Source organism: Gavia stellata, chromosome 1, assembly GCF_030936135.1.
Source record: "Gavia stellata isolate bGavSte3 chromosome 1, bGavSte3.hap2, whole genome shotgun sequence".
NCBI classification, from domain to species: domain Eukaryota; kingdom Metazoa; phylum Chordata; class Aves; order Gaviiformes; family Gaviidae; genus Gavia; species Gavia stellata.
This window is the reverse complement of record NC_082594.1, coordinates 130,296,509-130,315,634: the sequence shown is the minus strand read 5'-3', so window position 1 is coordinate 130,315,634 and position 19,126 is coordinate 130,296,509. Positions and strand designations below refer to the sequence as shown.

Sequence of the window (19,126 nt, the reverse complement as noted above, 5' to 3'; positions counted from 1 at the left end):
ACTTTTAGAGTGTTTCCTCTTCTCCTCCAGGAAGATATGAATTCTGCCCTAAAATCACTTATTTCCCACCATTCAGCTGGAAGAGTCTAAACAATATCTCATACATAGATATCTACAGTGAAGATGTCTGCAGCTGGCTAGCTGCATTGCAGCAATGAATTTATTTATTGCTAGCACAACATTCACAACTTGCTTATTACCACTTCGTAGTCTACCTTTACCTACTGAAAAGTGTCAACTTTTCATGCTGAAAAACAAAAACTAATTCTGCTTTATATTTACATGCCAAAATGATATGCCAAAAACTCAATTAAAAAAATTTCTTTGGACACCTTAAAGACCTAATAGTAATTCCTCAACAGCACATCCTTTGCCAGTCCATCTAAGTAAAGCAAAATGAATTAGAATGTAACAATATAAACTAACCTTACCTGAGTGCTTGCAGAAGATGATTCACATCACTGTATTACAAATACACAGAAATGGTGTAAATTCTGAATGAGAAAGGATACATTCGTATGGCTCCTGTTCTTGTTCCAATTGCCAGAATTTTCTGAACCGGGTCAAAAGCTAAGGCAGTGGGCAGATAAGGAAAACCGTGGCGAACCGTCTGAAACAGAACAAATGAGCAAGGTGATTGAACTGTAACCACAGATAACAGCATGTATGTTTTATGGTATGCGTAAAGGAAGAGAACCTATATTTTGCTATATGTTGTAGTATTTGCAATACATTTCAAGAAAAGTATTTAAAAATTTACAGTATTTTGAATACACAGGTGAATTTCACTCATGTCAATTTCTAGATATGCTCTTTATTCAGTAATATTTTAAATGGTTTTGTTGTAACAAAGTAGATTGCAAAGTATATGTCAATATACAACTGGTATATATTGCTTATATGCTTTACTGAAAGATAACCTCAACATGCAAGGCAGCTGAACTGTAAATTGAAAAAAACCCCATATAACATGCTTTTAAAACACTGTCACAAATAACCTCAACAGAAAGAAATGGAACATGTCCAGGGGAAGAGATCCAATAAACCAATAAACTGAATTGAGTCTATGAGGTAAAAATCCTTAATACCAATTTAAAAAAACAAAGATGCCAGAGAAGATGTTCTCAAAATGAGCAACTGAACCACGCATCCTTTCTTAAACGTTATTTATAATACTATGCTTTTAATTCTGATTTTTGCAGAGATATCTTGGGGAATAAATGAACTGAGCATGACACAACACATCCTTGAGTTTGAAGACTGTCTCAAATAACATTTTAAGTTATCTTAACCTGGAGGTTATGACCAATATGACCTGCCTGATTCTTATGAGGAAGAATCTGATGAGGGAGAACTTTAGCATAAGAAAAAGACTGAAAATAACTAGACTAGACTATACAAATACACATAAAAATGAACTGTAATTAATTTTGTGTGTGTGACTGCTTACCTAAAATTGGGTAACAAATAATATATTTTTTAGTATAATAATATTTTATAATACTTAATATAATATTGAACTCTAGGATTGACTCCTTTTTTAGTATATGGTTGCAACTGGAGAGGAATTGCTTTGAACTGAATAAAATTTAATTTTTTAAAATACTTTTCTCTTCCTTGGCATTCTCTTGTTCATGAACTGTGTCTGCTCAACCATTCAGCAGTCCCTATGGAACAACTTCAACTAAAGGGATTCCTTAATTGCCAACCTGTTGAGTAAAAGGCAGCTGATGATTTCAACAGCTGTATCCCTCCAACTCTTCTGGAACTCAGCTGGAAACACTTGTACTGATATTCACAAGTAGTTTGGGAACAACCAAATGTATGTTTTTCAGCAAATAACCACTTCCTTAAAAAAAAAATCTTACTCATCTCACATCTTAATTATTGCTGATAAGGGATGTCTTTTAAAAGAATGTCTAAGTATTAGTTTCTGGACTGCAAAAATCCAAAAACAGATGCTACTTCAGTAAGCTGTAGAAAAGTAACTCACTTTTTATGTTAATGTAGACATTTATCAAAGATCTCCACAACTCTGTTTCTGCGTTAGTTTTTTTTTTTTTTAACTTTCTCAAGTGGTAGGATTACTCAAATATAAATTTTTTTATTCCAACATCTAAGCTGGAAATAGACTTACATACTATAAAAATATGTGAATAAATGCTCTTCCCTATCTGAAAAAAACATGTATTTCAGAAATGACCTTTTTTTTGTTATTAATTTTTAGAAATCCTCTCTATAATAAAGTTTTAATTTCTAGCAATTCCAGTCACAGTAAGTTTTTCTGATGTTGAGCTAAGACTGGAGATTTCAGTACTAGTTTTTAGATCTAAAAATGTAAAGATCAATTTGCATTCTTGCCTATCTATTTAGCATCTGCTTTGTATTTTCAGTATTTCTGCAATCTACAGTCAGACTTTTCCTTTGGAAATTTTAATTGGGTCCTGTTATTGAGACAGAACTATGTTTTAGAAGCACAGTGATGTACTTTTCAGGATCATAGTTCAGTAAAAATTCTTGAACTCTGGGATTGACTCAAAAGTGTTATTTCTGTCTTGCAGCCATTTTCCAAATTGGAGTATTTACACTAAATCCAGTCACAAAGTTCTTGTGAGTGAAAAATTCTGCCATTTGTAGAATAAATAAAAAAAATTGTTGAAGTCTATTGAACAGCCAAGTAAATGGCAATTTTCAAGTAATACATTTATATTTATTAGGACTCTAAATAAAAGACAAAACCAGTTTGGAAGTAAAGCCAAGCTATACTGTACACAGTTAAGGCAGAAAAATATGTCTTTATGATTGAGATTTTGGCACGAATTAGAGCAGCCTCAGAAGTGATTCTGAAAATCAAGTCTACTCAACAGAAGAACAGGGACAAGCTGTAACCCTTCAGACCCCCATACTCTTCTCCTCAGCCTTGGTCCAACAACCCTTCTGTTTCCAAGGACTGTGAGAAAAATCAACACGAAAAGCTAGCACTTGAAGTAGATTTTTCAATTATGCACTGATAAAGCTAGTGTGAGTATATGTGTAAGAATGAATAATGATTCTAGAACTGTGCCTGGGCTTCCTTACAGCATTTACTAATACAGGTGAAGAAGAGGGGAAGGCCACAAAATTAACTTGATCCTAGGGTGAACCCCCCCCCCCCCCCCCCCCCCCCCAGTATGTTCCTACTTAATCTGAGTTGTCTCTAGTAGGAACAACATAGACCAAAACTATCAATGGTGAGCAGAAAACGCAAAACAAAGTAGTTTAATCGGGGGGGGGGGGGGGGGGGGGGGGGGCGGGAATCTATCTCAATAGTGGGCAAAAGCAGAAAAAAAGCATCCTAAAACAACAGTCTGTGGTCAAAGAAATATAGGACCTACCTACCCCGAAAGCCCTAAGAAAGAAGGTGCCAAAAAAAAAAAAAAAGGGGCGGGGGGGCAAAAAAGCAGACAGCAGATGGAGCCAGGACTGCTTTTCTCCATATTATCCAGCTTTCTTTTTCTTCTCCTTTTTTGGCATGCGGTCTCTAGAGGCAGTCTGTGCTCCCTAGGACATACAGTTTATGTGCAATATTTAAAATATTTTATTTGAAACAGAACAATTACAAATGCAGCTACAATTTTAGCACAAATCTGTTCAGCTTTGTTATTCTCCTTTAAATTCCCTTTTAAATCATTTTAAGTGACTATTCTTACGGTGAATTGCATGTATATATCATTAAAGTAACCTTTACACAACCATTTACCTAAATGAATATAGGAAATTGATTATTTGGGCTTGCCAGTATTCTACCAATGAACATTTTAATACGATGTACAGAACGTAACAACAATCTCTTACTGTCTAAGATACCATGACAGATTTCATTAGTTGAAAAAAGCAAATCACACTGGTAATAATATGCAATATCCGGCATGTTCACCATATACAATACACCATGTGAACATTGTGTATAATGCAATTTTTCAGTATAAGAGTTTTTCTTAACTTTTTTTATATAATAGTTTGTATTAGACTGCAAAGACACAATTTTTTCAAAGTGATTTTTATGTTCTCTAAATAACTCCAGAAAATACAGGTGTAAATTCGATTTTAAACTGTATCGATTAAGAAATAGGGTTTATAGTCAAAACTGTTCCTGCTAATTTGCATAAACATAAAATTTGTAACTTTTCTACTAATATTTTACAGATACCCTGTTTTGTGTAAAATCTGACAGTAAAACCAATTTACTTAGGTAAAAAATTTTTGAGAAAATGTCTATTTGTTAAAATTGAGCTACGTAGTCTAAGCCTGTGACTCAGGATGTAGAATCTACTTCCAAACTGCGACCAACATGCCACATGCAAAAGTCTCATTGAAGCAAGTAATTTATTGTTTTATGGAATAGAGGATGAAGTGTTGACTGAAGCCTCTATCTCAGCTATGTAGGAAACTAAAAAATGTCAATGATTACAGCTTTCACCAAGGTTGTAGTGGTGAAAATGGGTGCTTATAAAGATGAGCTGCCATGCATTATATTGCTATAAGACCATCCCTCATTTACAGGCTTCTGTGCCTGGAATCTCTGACTGGTAAGACTCTTTCCTGCTCAGGAAAGATGGAAAGAGGACAAGATATCAGTAGGCTTCCAACCTAAGAAAATGATACAAGAGGGATACATTTTTTATTAGTTTAATCTTCATTTTTCAAAGGAATATTTTTTAAAAAAAAATCCCAGCTTAGCTAAAACTTTCCAAAATTTCAAACCCAAGCCATGGATTCCATTTAGCTCTTACCCTACACTAGAAGCCAGGGCTGCTGAGCATGTTCACAGGATTCTAAAAACTACCTTTTTTTTTTTTTTTCTTAGAGTTACCCATAGATAGTTTTTTTATTCTGTGTAAAGCTAGAAACAGTTGTATGAAAAAAGCCATCAAACAAAAGGGACTCTGGAGCTACAGACTGGGAAGGCTGATTTCTGTCCCCAGCAAGATGGTAGAATACAGAAGATGGCAAAATAAGACTGAGCACAAGGATAAAGATCATCTGCAGAAGCTAAATAGTTTTCTCTAATTCTATGAAGCGGTCAACATGCATGCAATATGAACATACGAAAGTTTTCCAAAAGCCTTCCAATAACATTCCACAGCAATGTTATTAAAGAAACAAAGTTTTCAGGCGACTGAAGAGAAGTTTTTTTGTGGACTGAAAGCTGGTTAGATAACAGGAAACAAAGGATAGGGTTTGATTGATTTTTACCATGGAGAAAACTCAGAAGTAAGGTCCTTCGTGGATGGGTGCTTGGACCAATTTTATTCATCATCTTTAATGATCTATAAAAGGTAGTGAACACTGACATCTCCTTTGGACAGTGAAATTCAGTACCGATGGTGACCAACTCCTGAAAGACCTCATTAGTCTGAATAAGTGGACAAGTAAGTGATAAATGAGCTTCAGTGTGGATAGACGTTAAGATAAGGCATCTAGAGGAAAAAAAAAGAATCTTAACTAGGCTTACACAATGCTGAATTTGGAACTAGCATTTACAACTCCGGAAAGTGATTTTGTGGGCATGGTTGGCATTCCTCTGAAGTCTCTGGTTTAATGTGCAGCAGTAACCCAAAAAGCCAAGTAATGTTGCACATCATCGGGAAGAGTATAAAGAATAACACAGAGGGCATGATTTTGCTGCTATATAAAACCTCTGTGAGCCCATTACTTGAGAATTGTATGCAGCTCTCGTCTCCACATTTGAAGATGTAGTCAAGTCAGAGCTGATACAGGGAAGGCAACTAATGCTCAAGGTGATGGACACAAGCCTTATCAGGAAAGACTAAAAGTGCTGCAACTTCAGTTTGGAGAGGAGAAGGCTGTGGGGGGATATGACTGAGATTTACAGAATCAAAAGAGTGGGTAAGCTAAATGTGGAACTGTTATTCAGCAATACCACAGAGCCACTCAAAACAAGTGAAAGATTAGTTTAAAACAGAAAAGATTAGTTAAAACAGAAAAAACCCCTTCTTTACAGAACAGGTAGTGATCTCCTGAAACTTGCCACCATAGGAGGTGGTGAAGGCTGACAGTATCAGCAGGTTCCAAAAGGCATTAGACAAATTCATGGACATTAGTGATAAATGGCTTCTAAAAGGACTGGCTAAGGATACACTCTCTGACATCTCCAATCCAGTGATGGTGGATGATGGGAGATTAGAAAGGGAATGGACTGCAGAAAGTCATCTAACTTACTACTCTCCCTAAATGACATATTCTATTGCCACTGTCAGAGACTGACTGCTGGGCGATTTGGACCATTGGTTGTCTCAGCAGGGTCTTTCTTATGAGCTTATTGTCTTCACCAGCAGCAGTGCATCTGAGAGAGGGAGAAAAAGGAGATGGGTATTGGTGGGAAAAAACACATTAGAGAAAACACATGGAAAATGTGGGTACACGAGGGAAAAAGAGAAGTGTTATTGAAATAGGGAATACAGGGGCAGGAGGAAAAGATATGCACGGGAAACAATCAGATTAGTAAGAGGTTTCATAATATTTACATAGACAACTTTTGGCATGGAAGAATAATACTTTCAGCAATAGGCAAATTTGTTTTGTCTTTTAATTATTAAATTACAAAACTTACTTTGTTATAAAAGGTCACTTAATAAGCTATGGTAGAATTTTGAGAAAATATCTGCCCTGGACATAAAGTAGACTTCAAAGACAACCTGAAATTTTAACAGTTCAATTTCACAAGTATTATACACTGATAATTACATTTATATTAAAAAATCAGAAAGATATATTAGAGTATCTGAAATGAGCTGACTTGTATATTATACATTTTTGTACTATGAATATATGAAACCTTTTTTTCCTTTGAAAGCAGTTTAATATACTTTAAAAAATGAAAACATAAGGTTGAAAAAATCATTATCAAGTTTATATTTTTAATATGTATTGTTGTATGTACTATTTTTAAAAAGTCTGTATGCAGACCATATGACTGTTTTTTGAAACATGATAGTTCTACCACACATTACATAATTTTTCAATTTCCTCATATCGCTTGGCCGTGAAAAAGAAAGTACATTCAGAGGCACCTTCCAGACAATTAGTTTAAAAAATAAGTAACTAAAATGAAGACGAAATCTTGCAGTCCTCATTAAACTTCCTCTTTTCATGACAAAAATCTCTGCAGAAACTTCAGAGATGTGTTTTGCCACTGTCATTCTCAGTTCTGCAAACTGGATGTTAAAGACTATCAAATAAGGATGGTCCTATTCACATATGATTCATATTGATACAAATAGCCGATTAAGTGAACCACAGGGGAAAAATAAGGCCTTCTGAATTCCAAAAAGCATTCTCCTCATGCTTGTTCTTTGAAATATACTGTCGTGTATCAAAAATACAAAAATTATATAATTCAGCCAGAAAAATCCACAAATAAATAAAACAACATCGATCCCCAAACTGCATTATTCCCAGTTCACAGCACAGGTGAGGCTAGAAGGGAACTCTGCAGACTGTCTCCTCCAACCCCCCTGCTCAAAGCAGAGTGGCCGGATTTTAATCTTACTTGTTTGATCTATTTAAATCAGTGTTGCTGTGGCCAAGCAACCACTTGACAACTACACCATCTTGCCACATCTACCACAGCACTGAGTTACAGCATAATAAGTTAATAAAATAAGTTACAGGGTAATACATGAATACAATCATCCCAAGGTAGGTATTATCCCCTTTGGAGAAATCCTAAGTTCAAGAAAAGGCATTGTATGCAAAATGATTTCACCTCTTCCCTTCCCATTCTTTCTAAAAGAACTCTACCAAGTTTAAAAAAAAAAAAAGACAAATATACAAAAAGGGAGGAAAATGAAGAACGCAACAAAGGAATTGCGTCCATTGTTCAGTAAATATGCTATAAGGGACTTCCCACTCTTGCCATTTAAACTGGCAAGAAGAAATAGGGCATCAACCTATGCAACGGACTTTAATAAAACTAAATTTGGCCTTGGCTTTAAAGTAAAATAATAAAAAAACTGCCAACCCTAAACCACTGACTTCAAAGCTCAATTTGGCCTACCTACTTAAGCAAGACTTCTGTCCAAATGGGCAATCATTATAGTCAAAGTAATTCAAATAGTAGTTCATATTGATTTTGTTGTTGTTGTATCATTTAACCACATTACTCTAGAACTTGAAATAGTTTGGTTCAGAATATCATCTGTCTGATGGAGATCTGTTTTATGGGTTACAAGAATTGTAAAATCATTGAACATATCTGATAGCCCTGAAAGGAAAATATTTTTGTCTTCACTATGATTGTGGATGCAGAGAATAACATAATTTCATAACTTTAATGAGAAATTAAAAAAAATAATAATAATCTCTTTTTATTAAAGTTACACCAGACCAACACAGCAATAACTGTGACTAGTTTTGCATGTCTTCCCATTTTTGGATTTTCTGGAATTTTGCCACCTTAAGCTGATTATGTCCTGTTCCGTTATGGCTGATCGTGGTTACTGTTCTGAAGTAGATAGTTAGTTTGCTGCTTTCAGGATATTTTAATTTTTAAAAAATCAGCCATATTGGGGAGTTAAAAATTTTTTGCCAGAGAATTCCATGATTTTGCTACTACAAAAAGTTATTGAAGGATTGGGGATTCTTTTTGGAAAAGCTATAGAAAAACAGTGTTAAAACCCTACTTTGACATAGAGATAATCTGTATTATTGGTGTATTCCTGTGGAAATCTTTTCTTTTGCGACATAATTTGGCATTCCTGTATACAAACACTATTACCAGATCTCGTTACTAGCATTTACAACATTGTTTACTATTCATTACTAATTCATAATTATCCGTCTCCTACCTTCTTTCTCTACGTATCTTGTATTCAATTTGAGGACTTTTTTGCTGAAATGAGAATTTAATCTGGAGATACTAGCCAGCATCTCATCTCACATATGGTGAAGATGATACATTCCAAATGAAATGGCGATATTTTGTGGCAGCTTTTTGCCCTCCAACAGCAGTGAAATCCAGCAGATCCTGCACATGACTATCCCACCCTGCATTGCCCATAACGCTACCAAGGGCATAGCTCACAGACACAAATGAAGACACTATAGCTAAAGATCCTAAGAATCAGATCTCTGTTTACATAACCACATGCCAGTTTTCCTGCCTTTGCCTCATTCAGTGAGCATTTAAAAATATATGCAAGGAGAAACAATGAATAAACTAGGGGTTTTTGGACCCACTACAATTAACTTTTATCCACAGCTATGTGGAATGTATCTGTAATACAACTGATGCTGGACAGGTGTAACTGAAAGCACATATCCATCCTTAAGGGATACAATAGATGGAAGGGGATGAACAAAGCCAAGATGATAATCTCATAATTTATTTAGTATGACTTTTTGTGATGTCCAGTGGGTAACGCAGAGATCTTCCTCACAGGAACCGTTGCAAAGAACACACAGAGAATAGCATCCATCCTTCCCGTATGTTGTATACTGTTCAAACCAAATGTGATGGAGGACAGGAACAAAATATAAACAGATACTTCAAGAAAATAAATAGATGCAATAAGGACTAGATTGCCACACATACAGACGTAACTGAATACTAGCTGAATAAGGGACTTGACTTCTGAGTGTTTGACCTCACAGCATTCATATAGCAGATTTTTTAATGAAATAGAAGCGATTATTTTTCATTGATTGGATTCAAATTCTGCAAAAAGACATGCTACCATATACACCTGTATCTGCATATATACCACTGAATTTAGGAAGGCTACTTTTGAGTACCCACATTCTTCAACTCAAAGCTTTAAATATTAAGGGTCTTTTTCTTTTTTCAGTACTGTATACGACTTAACTTCAAAGGAACCATAAAAAGTGTACCTCATTAGACTTTGACCCTAGCTACAGGCGACAGATTGTCTCCAGTATTTTTCACTATTCATAGTCTTTGTTGGTGATCTGTTAGGAATGGACACAGCACTGCACAAAGATAACATCTTATTACATTTGAGCATATTTACCAGCCATCTGTACCTAACAATATTGCTTTCTCTCCTCTCCACAGATGCACATTACTTATACTTCTAATCATACAGTCCTCTGACTTTCTCCTATAATGATTCTAACACACATTGTGACAAATTAATATATCCCTATAAGCTGCTTTTATATAAAAAAATATAAAAAACTACATATAAACTCAGTACAATTCTCACAGGATGAGAGACGGCATCACCACGCTGGATTGTAGGGGTCAGGCCTGTGCTATGTAAATGTGAAGACACTGTGTTCCTCAGCGTGTTCCATGTTTTTTTCACCATTTCCAAGATATCCAGGGACTTCCCAGTGCCATCATCAGCTCAGGGAAGGAAGACTAGAGTTCTGTTATGATGGTCTGATCTCTGAACAAGTGCCTGCGAAAAAGCAACCCCTGAACAGAGAGAATATTAAGCTATCCTTAACAAATACCTTCAGTGAGGAGGGACGTTCTCTTTTTTTCATGAGGAAAAAGTATATCCTGAATTTCAATTCTTTATCCAAGGACTCCACGTGATTGAAATTAATGAATCCGCAACTTAAAAAACAAAACAAAACCCAAAACACCCCGCTTGAAATGGCACACAAAATTACAGTAAATAGTTTAACTGTTAGGTTGCCCTGGGTGGAGTCAGGAGTTGAAGTCAGTGATCCTTGTTCGTCCCTTCCAACTCAGGGTATTCTATGATTCTTCTATTGCTAAAAATGCAAGGTCAACCGTAAAAAGGGGAAAAATTAGAATATACCCAAACTAAGATAATCTATGCAACATGAATTTGTTCCCCTCTTGTAAGGATTAATTAAATTATCTTTTTCTGCCATAGAACTTTTGCCTCACTTCATGCATAGTAGAGTCTGGTCTGTCCTATGGACAAACCAGAAGTAAACAACTGAAGAGCTGTTGTCTGCCAAACTTGTCTATTTGGTACAAAATAGGAAGGTGCAGGGTACAATTCAGATAGAAAATTGCAGAAAGGAAATTCTATCAATGCTCTTATCACTTAGTTTTATAAATGATCAAGCCAAGGGCCATGAATTAAGCTTTTCACACGTGGCAGCTTATCATGCTTCCATTTTGTGATTGACCAATTTGAGATAATGGAGGTTGATGATATTCACACATCTGAGGCGCAATTCACAGGTCCAATGTGGAGCCAGAATTCCATCTGTAGTCACGTGAGACAGAAAGGAAATCCACAGCCATTCTGACTATCTAAGGTGGACATACAAATTGACAGTATGAATAACTAGCCTAAAGACTACTCTGTAGATGTGTGGAATACTTGCAACAGAATGCAAAAACAATGGGAGGCATAATAGGAAGACGTAAGTGGTATAAAAATGTTAAATATGCTAAAAAAAAAAAAATCATATTCAAAGCAGGTCAAGCTGGAAACCAAAACCAGCGGACACTAAACAATGTGGCATCTGGGATTTTCTGTGCCTCAGTTCCTCATCCATACAGAAGGAATAATAATATTTCCATCTCACAGAACTATTGTGAAGGTCAATTCATTAATGTTTATAAAGCTTTCAAAACTACAGTGGTGAGCACTTCTGTTGTGAAAGTCCATGGGGAACTTAATATTCAGGTATGCACCGAGTTTTACTAAATTAGACCTATAGAAGAAATATGGGATCATGCAATTAAACGCTGTATGCACAAGCAAACCTAATTTAAGAAATTTGGAACTTTCGAGTGCTCTGTTTTGCAACCTTAAAAGTCTTAAAATGGTTTTGAAGCTGTAATTGCATGTGTTGGCCAAGAAGGGACTGCATTAATACATTTAGGATTAATATTTGATTAACAATCAAACACAGTGATGCAAAAAGATAGGTATCTGCACAAAAAAAGAGAGTCCACTTAAGCTACTATACGTAGCTTAAAATGTTCAAAGTTCTTGAAAAAGCTTTTAACATGCTATGCTCTTTACCACTGATGAGTCCTATTTTAATTAATACAAACACTTAAAAAAGAAAAATATGTTATGCTCATCGCACATTTCATAAAATTACCATCTTCTAATCACAGAAGTGTCATTTATGACTCTGTAGTTTTAAACAGAATAGGGTTTTGCACCTAACGTTAGATCCAAACTCTGGTATATAGGAAAAATCCTTCCCAACGTTATCTTATTTACCATTTAAATATCAAATGAACTCTGAGCACTTACAAGTAAGGGTTAATACTTATTTTAAAATAGGTTTCCTCTGAAATGTAGCATTTCACACACTTTTTTTTTTTTCCCCCTCAAGTGACCTTACTAAGGAAACAACACAGATTAACCAAACAGCTCAAGCTAACTAAAACACTATGGATAGCTTATAACAAAGATTTTTTTTTTTATTGTTATTCATTACCAAAAATAGAACTATGTGCTACTGCAGAATTGTTCTTAAACTGCCAACTGCCAAAATTCATCTTCTGTCCATTATCATTGAACTGTAGCTTCATGTTGCATTTGCAGTTAAAGTACCTACTTGACTGCTGTCAGAGGGACTAAATATCATCTTCATAGGGTGATGAAATAAAGTATTACCTTCTATAAACTCTGGGAATTAAAATTTCAGACCACTTTATAGGAAATCTAGATAATTAAGGTATTTAAACTGGCTACTGATTGTATGCATGTTGAGGGCCTGTTTTTGTCAAAGATAAGTAGGGTTAGGAAAGCACAATTATAATCGGCCCTGGGCTTCCATACCAGTTTCAACAAAAACCTAAAACTATTCTGGCCTCCATGGGTTTTGTATAAAGATTGGGTAATATGCAGACCGAAACTATGACTATACTATCAATATGAATAATACAGCAAGATTCAAAGGGATGTTTATTAGATAGCAAGACTACCCAGTAATAACACTGAAGACCAGTTTTGGAGAGAATACAAATCTCATGCTTCGGGGTTTAAAGGCAGTGCATAACCATCAGCATTTGGGGAATAATTCTGTGAGAAGATGATCAATTCCACAGTTCTTGGACCTTTTCTAGGTTATCCAGTTACTGCCTACAGCTAAAGAAAACATACTGGACTAGATTAATTGTATGTCTAGTAAAGTGCAACTGTTACTATGCTCTTAACTGAGGTCTTGATTTCAACCATTTTCTGCATAAAGTTATTAACATCATGCTCTACAAATTCAACCCTATGATTGATCTTCAAGGAAAGCTCAAGTAGTTCTCTACGGGAGACTTATTTTCATGAAGAATATGCACTCTATGTTCAAAAAATGTACATCTTCATTCTTATTCAGTTTTTCCCAACTGCGTCATCCCCTAACAACCAACCTTCTGCAAAAGTAATAAAATCACTGTTTTCTCCTTTTATGTTCATTCTGCTCAAAGTTCTATTCAAATGATTTACAACATCCTAACTGTGATCTTCTCACTTCCTATATTAACAGGAGATCTCTCCTCAGTGCTGTATTTTAGTTTATATATGCTATGGACAAACATAGGCGAGCCTAAAAAATCCTTGCCAGAAAAAAACCCACCCTCTATACAGAGGGAAAATATAAAGGAGCAAAATTGAGCAAACTAGGTGTATCCACATTAAAATTAATGTAGACATTACTAACATATTCTACTGGATCGTGCCTAGTTTTTGGCACGATGCTGTTATCTCACAAGTTCAATTCAATTAATGTGAACTATAATCGATATTTTCATGATTTCCACTTGAATATCCAAATCCCAAGAGCAGCCCTAGATATAACATAAACTATACCTCAGCTTCCTGTTGTCACAAAGTACAGTTTTGACAAAATTTCACATTACATGAATACTTTGAAAAGGGTGCTACTGATTCATTAGTACAGCTACCAACATAAAAATTTATCATGCTTAAAAAAAGGCCGTAGCTATTTCATATGTAATAGTTTCAAGAAGATTTCATTTTTAGTCTTTCAATACAGACAATTACATTAATGATTTAAATATAAATGCCAAAAGTAACTCATTGTGAACACCTCAGCATAAAATGAAATATTCAATTTACTTCTATTAAGTTCTAATCTATATCTCAAAAAATACACTGTGTTAATAAGCATCCTAAAAACGTCACAAAATGGAGAGACAGCTTCCAGGTGTGTTACTAATGAAATCAGGTGCGTTACCAATAAAAACAGATTTCTGGTAGAGAATTGGATCTGTGTTTTTTTCCAAGCAGACCTCCCACAAACTTCAGAAAGGCAATTTATTTAAATAAAAACTGCAGGGTAAGGCCCTTTAATTCTTAAGTATGAGTCAGCTTTTATGTTTCATATCTAAATGAAGATTTTATAATCAGCAAAGAAAGGAAAACCAGCTACTTGGACTGTGAGCCCATCTGCCTTGACCCTGCAGATCATAACAAACTAAAACTGCCATTAGCTTTACTCAGTTCTGTGTGCAGCAGGATCACAGATCGTGGATCCTTAAACATGCAGCCTATATAACTTATGTAACTTAACATGAAAATACACAATTGAAATACCAGAAACTCTACACAACAAAAGCTCAGGGAAGACAAGGCTTGGATTATATGTGTCTTGCTGTATTTTTAATTTAATTCCAATTGATTGAGGTACAAATTATGACTCGGATCCTGCACCCTGAAGCATGCAGGATGAAAGCTGCACCTGCGTCGAGTCCTACTGTCTTCAGTACACTCGCATAGTACATAACGCAGGACTGGGGCCTGTGGGGTTTTCTTGGTTCACTCAAACATGCTTGTAATGTTACTAAACTGTAATATAGCTGATTAAATAGAGCCTGTTGAATAAACACTGCAGTATTTTATGAGCACCTAATCACCGAGTATTTTGGAAGTTTGCTTTTAGCATACTTTTGTATCTTGAAAAAAAGGAAGCTGGTATTTTGTATACTATAGAGCAGACTTCTGCAGTACCATGTATTCATAAGCAAAAGCTGCTGCAAGCAACCAAAAGCCTTCCTATACAAATATTTACTTTGCTGAGAATATTTTAACCTGAGAGCTAAGACAGACAAATATTGCCTACTGAAATCTTCTCAAAATGACATATTCCTATGCACCAAGTAGATCTATTTCCAGGTAGATCTATCAGATACATTTTTAAGTAGATCTATCAGAACATAGCACCAACTGTCATCAAGTAATATCAAGCCAAAGAAGGCAAATAACGGAGATTAAGCAGAAAATTAATTTCTTTTCATCTTGTGATGTCTATTTTTGCAAATATACCATACAAAATAAAAATTTATCATACTAAATAAAGATCTTTGGCCCTATCAAATGACTTAAACATGAAGAATCATGTTGAGTTTTAGCCTCACTTGGGAATCTTAGAATGGCAGACCTTCTAATGATATTTTAATGTACTTTGATTATTTGCATTATCTTTTTACTGAAGTGACAAAAATCAGAAATCGCTGAATATCTGGAATTTCACAAAATGCTAAATTACTGTGTACAGCAGCAAAAGGAGTCAAATTCAACCCTGGGAAACACGGATGATTCTAATGCACTGATCACCGACACTCCATTAAACTACAGAATCATTTGACTCAAAAGGCCTGAACCTGTTTTGGTTCAGGATGGCAAAGAACTATAAAACCTCCAGAAATTAGAATTACATAGAACCTATTCCAAAGGTCTCTGACTCTAAGTCATGGGGGCTCATCCTTCTTCCCCTGAACTCTATAAGAGGTTTGATGCTAGCTGTAGCTGAAAACTGAATAGAAATAGAATCATAATATCCGAGATCAGGACAGCTGTGTGTTTCACAAGGACCAGATGTGCACACAACCTGTCCTATAGGCTTGTCTTGTTTGTTTATATTTCTTCCTTCTTCTCAAAACACAAATAAGAAACGAGAATGTGCTGGAGTTGGCCATAACCTAAATTTCAAATCAATTGGTGTCTGGTTAGTAAAAGGAAAGTATACTTAATAGGTGAAGTTCATTTACTCTTAATAATGTAAATTGCACTAATTAAAAATTCTGGTTTTGAAGCTTCTAAGCAAAACAAATAAGCAAACAAAACTTCTAGTAAAGCCAACAGAATTAATGACAAAGTTAAAGATAACAGCAGAGGATCATAATATAATCTCTCCTTTCATTTTTGGTCTTCATTACAAAAGTATGATTTTCATATTCCAGGGTTGGTCAGAAGTACCAACATAGTTTTTACTGCTTTTACTTGTGCATTTACAAACACCACTGAAAGATTTCTCACAGGAAACGGATACAAAACATAAAACACACAGAGATATCTTACGCTTTCTACTCAAAGAAAAATCCCACTTGAGGACCTCACCAACACATAAAAACCAATACCAAATAAATTTGGCAACTTTTGGTATTTATGCTGTTCCACTAAGTGTACTGTCATATAATCATAATCTTCAGTAATAATGCTAAAAAACCACCCTGAATCTACATCCAATCCCTCACAAATAATGAAAGCCCTAAGTTCAGTAATCCCTCCACTGTCTTTTATTTCCAGCTTATGTCTTTTTCTTAAAAAAGGGAAGGAAAGGAAGAGAGGATGAGAAGAGTGAGGAGGGGAAGTAGATGTATACAATTTTGAATTTCTAATGACTTGTAGATGTTATCTGTACCAGCACCAATTGATTTGCTTTCCTGCCCACAATCTTGTTACTAGTTTAGGGTCCAAGCGTGAATTTAGGATTTGGCCCTGAATGCTGAAATCAAGATTTTAATGAATTTACTGACCACCCCAACTCTGCAGCAGGAAGAAAAAAAACATCAACGAGATCTCTGTCTTTTCATTCCAAAGTCCTTATACAACCACTGCAGTTCTGAAGTAAAAGGCTTATCGGTATCATACTACTGCCCCCACACACAACATAGCTTTTATTATTTCCATAGTAAAAATAAAAATAAAAATTACACTCCTTACCTTACAAATTTGAAAATAATCTGAAGTGAGCGTCTCCTGGACCTCATCTCTGGGAGTCCCTGCAGCTCCTGCAGTCCCTCCGGGGTGCACGGAGCCACCACCAGCCCCACTTCCACCGCCACTGCCACCGCCACTGCTTCCACCAGGGGATGAGGCAGTTAGACCGTCCAAAACTTTGCGAAAATTAAATTTCTTCATTTTGGAAAAATCTTTCGGAAGATTTGGGGGGGGAGAAAGGATGTGTCGTAACACATTCAGCTACATGGAGCGAAAGAAAAAGTCTTTAATGGTCCTCTGAGTGAGGCAGCACTTTAAGTCCCTTGTACCAAACAGAATGTCAATATTAGGTGTGATTGATCGAAAAATGCAAAGGCTTCATTTTGTCAGACGCAAAAGCTACCTGGAAAGGTCCTTTTAAAAAATGGAAAAAAAACCCAAATTCCACAAGCAGCAAAACTAAGATTTACGTTCAAACAAGGAACAATGGAACAACGGCCATCGGGTTCTCTCACAAAATCCACATTTAGCAGTGGCTAAAACCGAAAAGTAAATAAAAAATTCAAGCCGGCATCCAAAACGGCAGACTCCATCTCTCTGCCTTTTCTGCCTAAGATTTGCCTTCGGTACTTGACTATTTTAACAGGACTACAACAACTGGGCTACGTCCAATTTCCCCTTCCCCTCAGAACCTTTTCCGTCAGGGGTGTCTTCGCCCCCAGGGCTCGGGAGGAGCGGATTCCCTCTCCCCGCCACCGCTCTCCTCCCGCAGCCGCCGCCGCGACTCCCGCTCTCGAGTTACCTGCCCACCCCAGCAAGTGCCGGCAGCCGCCGCTGCCCTTGGTCCTCCTCTCCCCCGCCGGCTCCCGGCCAGGAGCGTGCGCGGCCGCCCCACGGCGGGGCGGGCGCCCCTCACTTCCCTCGCCGCCCCCCCGCCCCGCGCCGCCCCGGCCGCCGCTCCGTGAGGACCGAGCGGCGGTGAGGAGCGACCCCCTCAGCCAGCCCGGCCGTCGCGGGTTGACCACCTGTCCCGTCCCTGAGGTGACGGACCCCCTCAGCCCTCCCGCCCGTCCCGGTCACCGAGCCTGTGCCGTCGCCGTGCCCCCGGGGCCGCTCCAAGGGGACCGGACTCCCTCGGCGCCGGCGGTAACCGGGGCGACGCGCCTGGCGCAGCCGCTCGCTCTGAGGCGACGGCTCCTAACGCTCCCCGGGGGCGCCTCTGCCCGGCGCGGCGCGAGCGCGGGGAGGTGCGGGGCGGGGCGGGGCAGGAGAGGAGCGGGGTGGGGGAGCGGAGGGCAGCGGCGGCGGCGGCGGTCCCAGCCAGCTGCGGCAGCTCCCGCCAGCCCGGCGCGCTCGCAGCCGTTCTCCGAGGTACTGAAACCTCCGCCGGCGGCGGCGGCAGCCGCAGCTCCTCCCCCTCCTCCTCCCCCACGCCCCGCCCCGCCCGCCGCACCAGCGCGCCCTTGGCTCCACTGGGGGGAGGGCGGGGCAAAGGATGGTGATTGACAGCAGCGCCAGCTTCCGATTGGTTGCTGAGGGCAAGTTGGGTGGATGTGAATGGCGGAGAGGGGAGGAGGGCGGGGACTGCTCTCAACTGTTCGGCCGTCGGTCGGCTCCAGGCGGAGCCTCAGGCCGACACTTGCTACGGTAGGGACAGCATGGCTGACCGCCGCTGTGATCCGCGGCATCTGATTGGGACGCTGCAAAGATCGGCACGCGCTCCCACCAATGGGAAAGGCCGCGCCGCGAGTTTCCCCTCCCCGCCCCCCGGAGCAGTGAGGCGCCCTCCCTCCGCGACGCCCCGCCGGGTGTGTGGGGTCCGGGGGCGGGGCCAGGCTCGCGGCGGGGAACCTGCGGGCAGCGCGGGGGCGGGGCCGTCTCCCCCGCCGGCCACGCCCCAATGCGGCGGGAGCGGGAGCGGCCCCCGGCGCGGTGGGGGGCGCAGTGCTGCGGCCGCTCTGAGGGCGAAGAGCTCCCCGCGGCGGAGGCCTGAGGGGGAGCGGGGCTGGAGGGGGACGGAGCCCGCTTTTAGTTCGTGTGTCAGTGCAGAGAGCTGAAGTCGGCTTCAGGCCAAACCAGCCCAAAACGTCGCGGGAGGTAACGGTCCCGGCGGTGACGGAGCGAGGCGCTGAGCAAGGGGGAGCCTCCATTTCCTGCCGGGCCGCAGAGCGGTCTGTGCGGGTGGGTGTCCAGCCCAT

At 38.8% G+C, this 19,126-nt stretch overlaps 1 protein-coding gene across 2 annotated transcripts in view; it reads right to left on the bottom strand.

Moving 5' to 3' along the window:
- The window catches only part of STXBP5L (syntaxin binding protein 5L), a 208,653-nt gene extending 191,524 nt beyond the window's left edge, over positions 1–17,129 (bottom strand). For both annotated transcript variants that reach the window (XM_059819981.1, XM_059819988.1), the window contains exons 1-2: positions 16,932–17,129; positions 513–610 (exon numbers count right to left, since the gene is read on the bottom strand). In XM_059819981.1, coding sequence (XP_059675964.1) covers positions 513–610; positions 16,932–17,129 — 296 coding nt within the window. The remainder of the gene's footprint in view (positions 1–512; positions 611–16,931) is intronic.
- Positions 17,130–19,126: the final 1,997 nt, after the last annotated feature.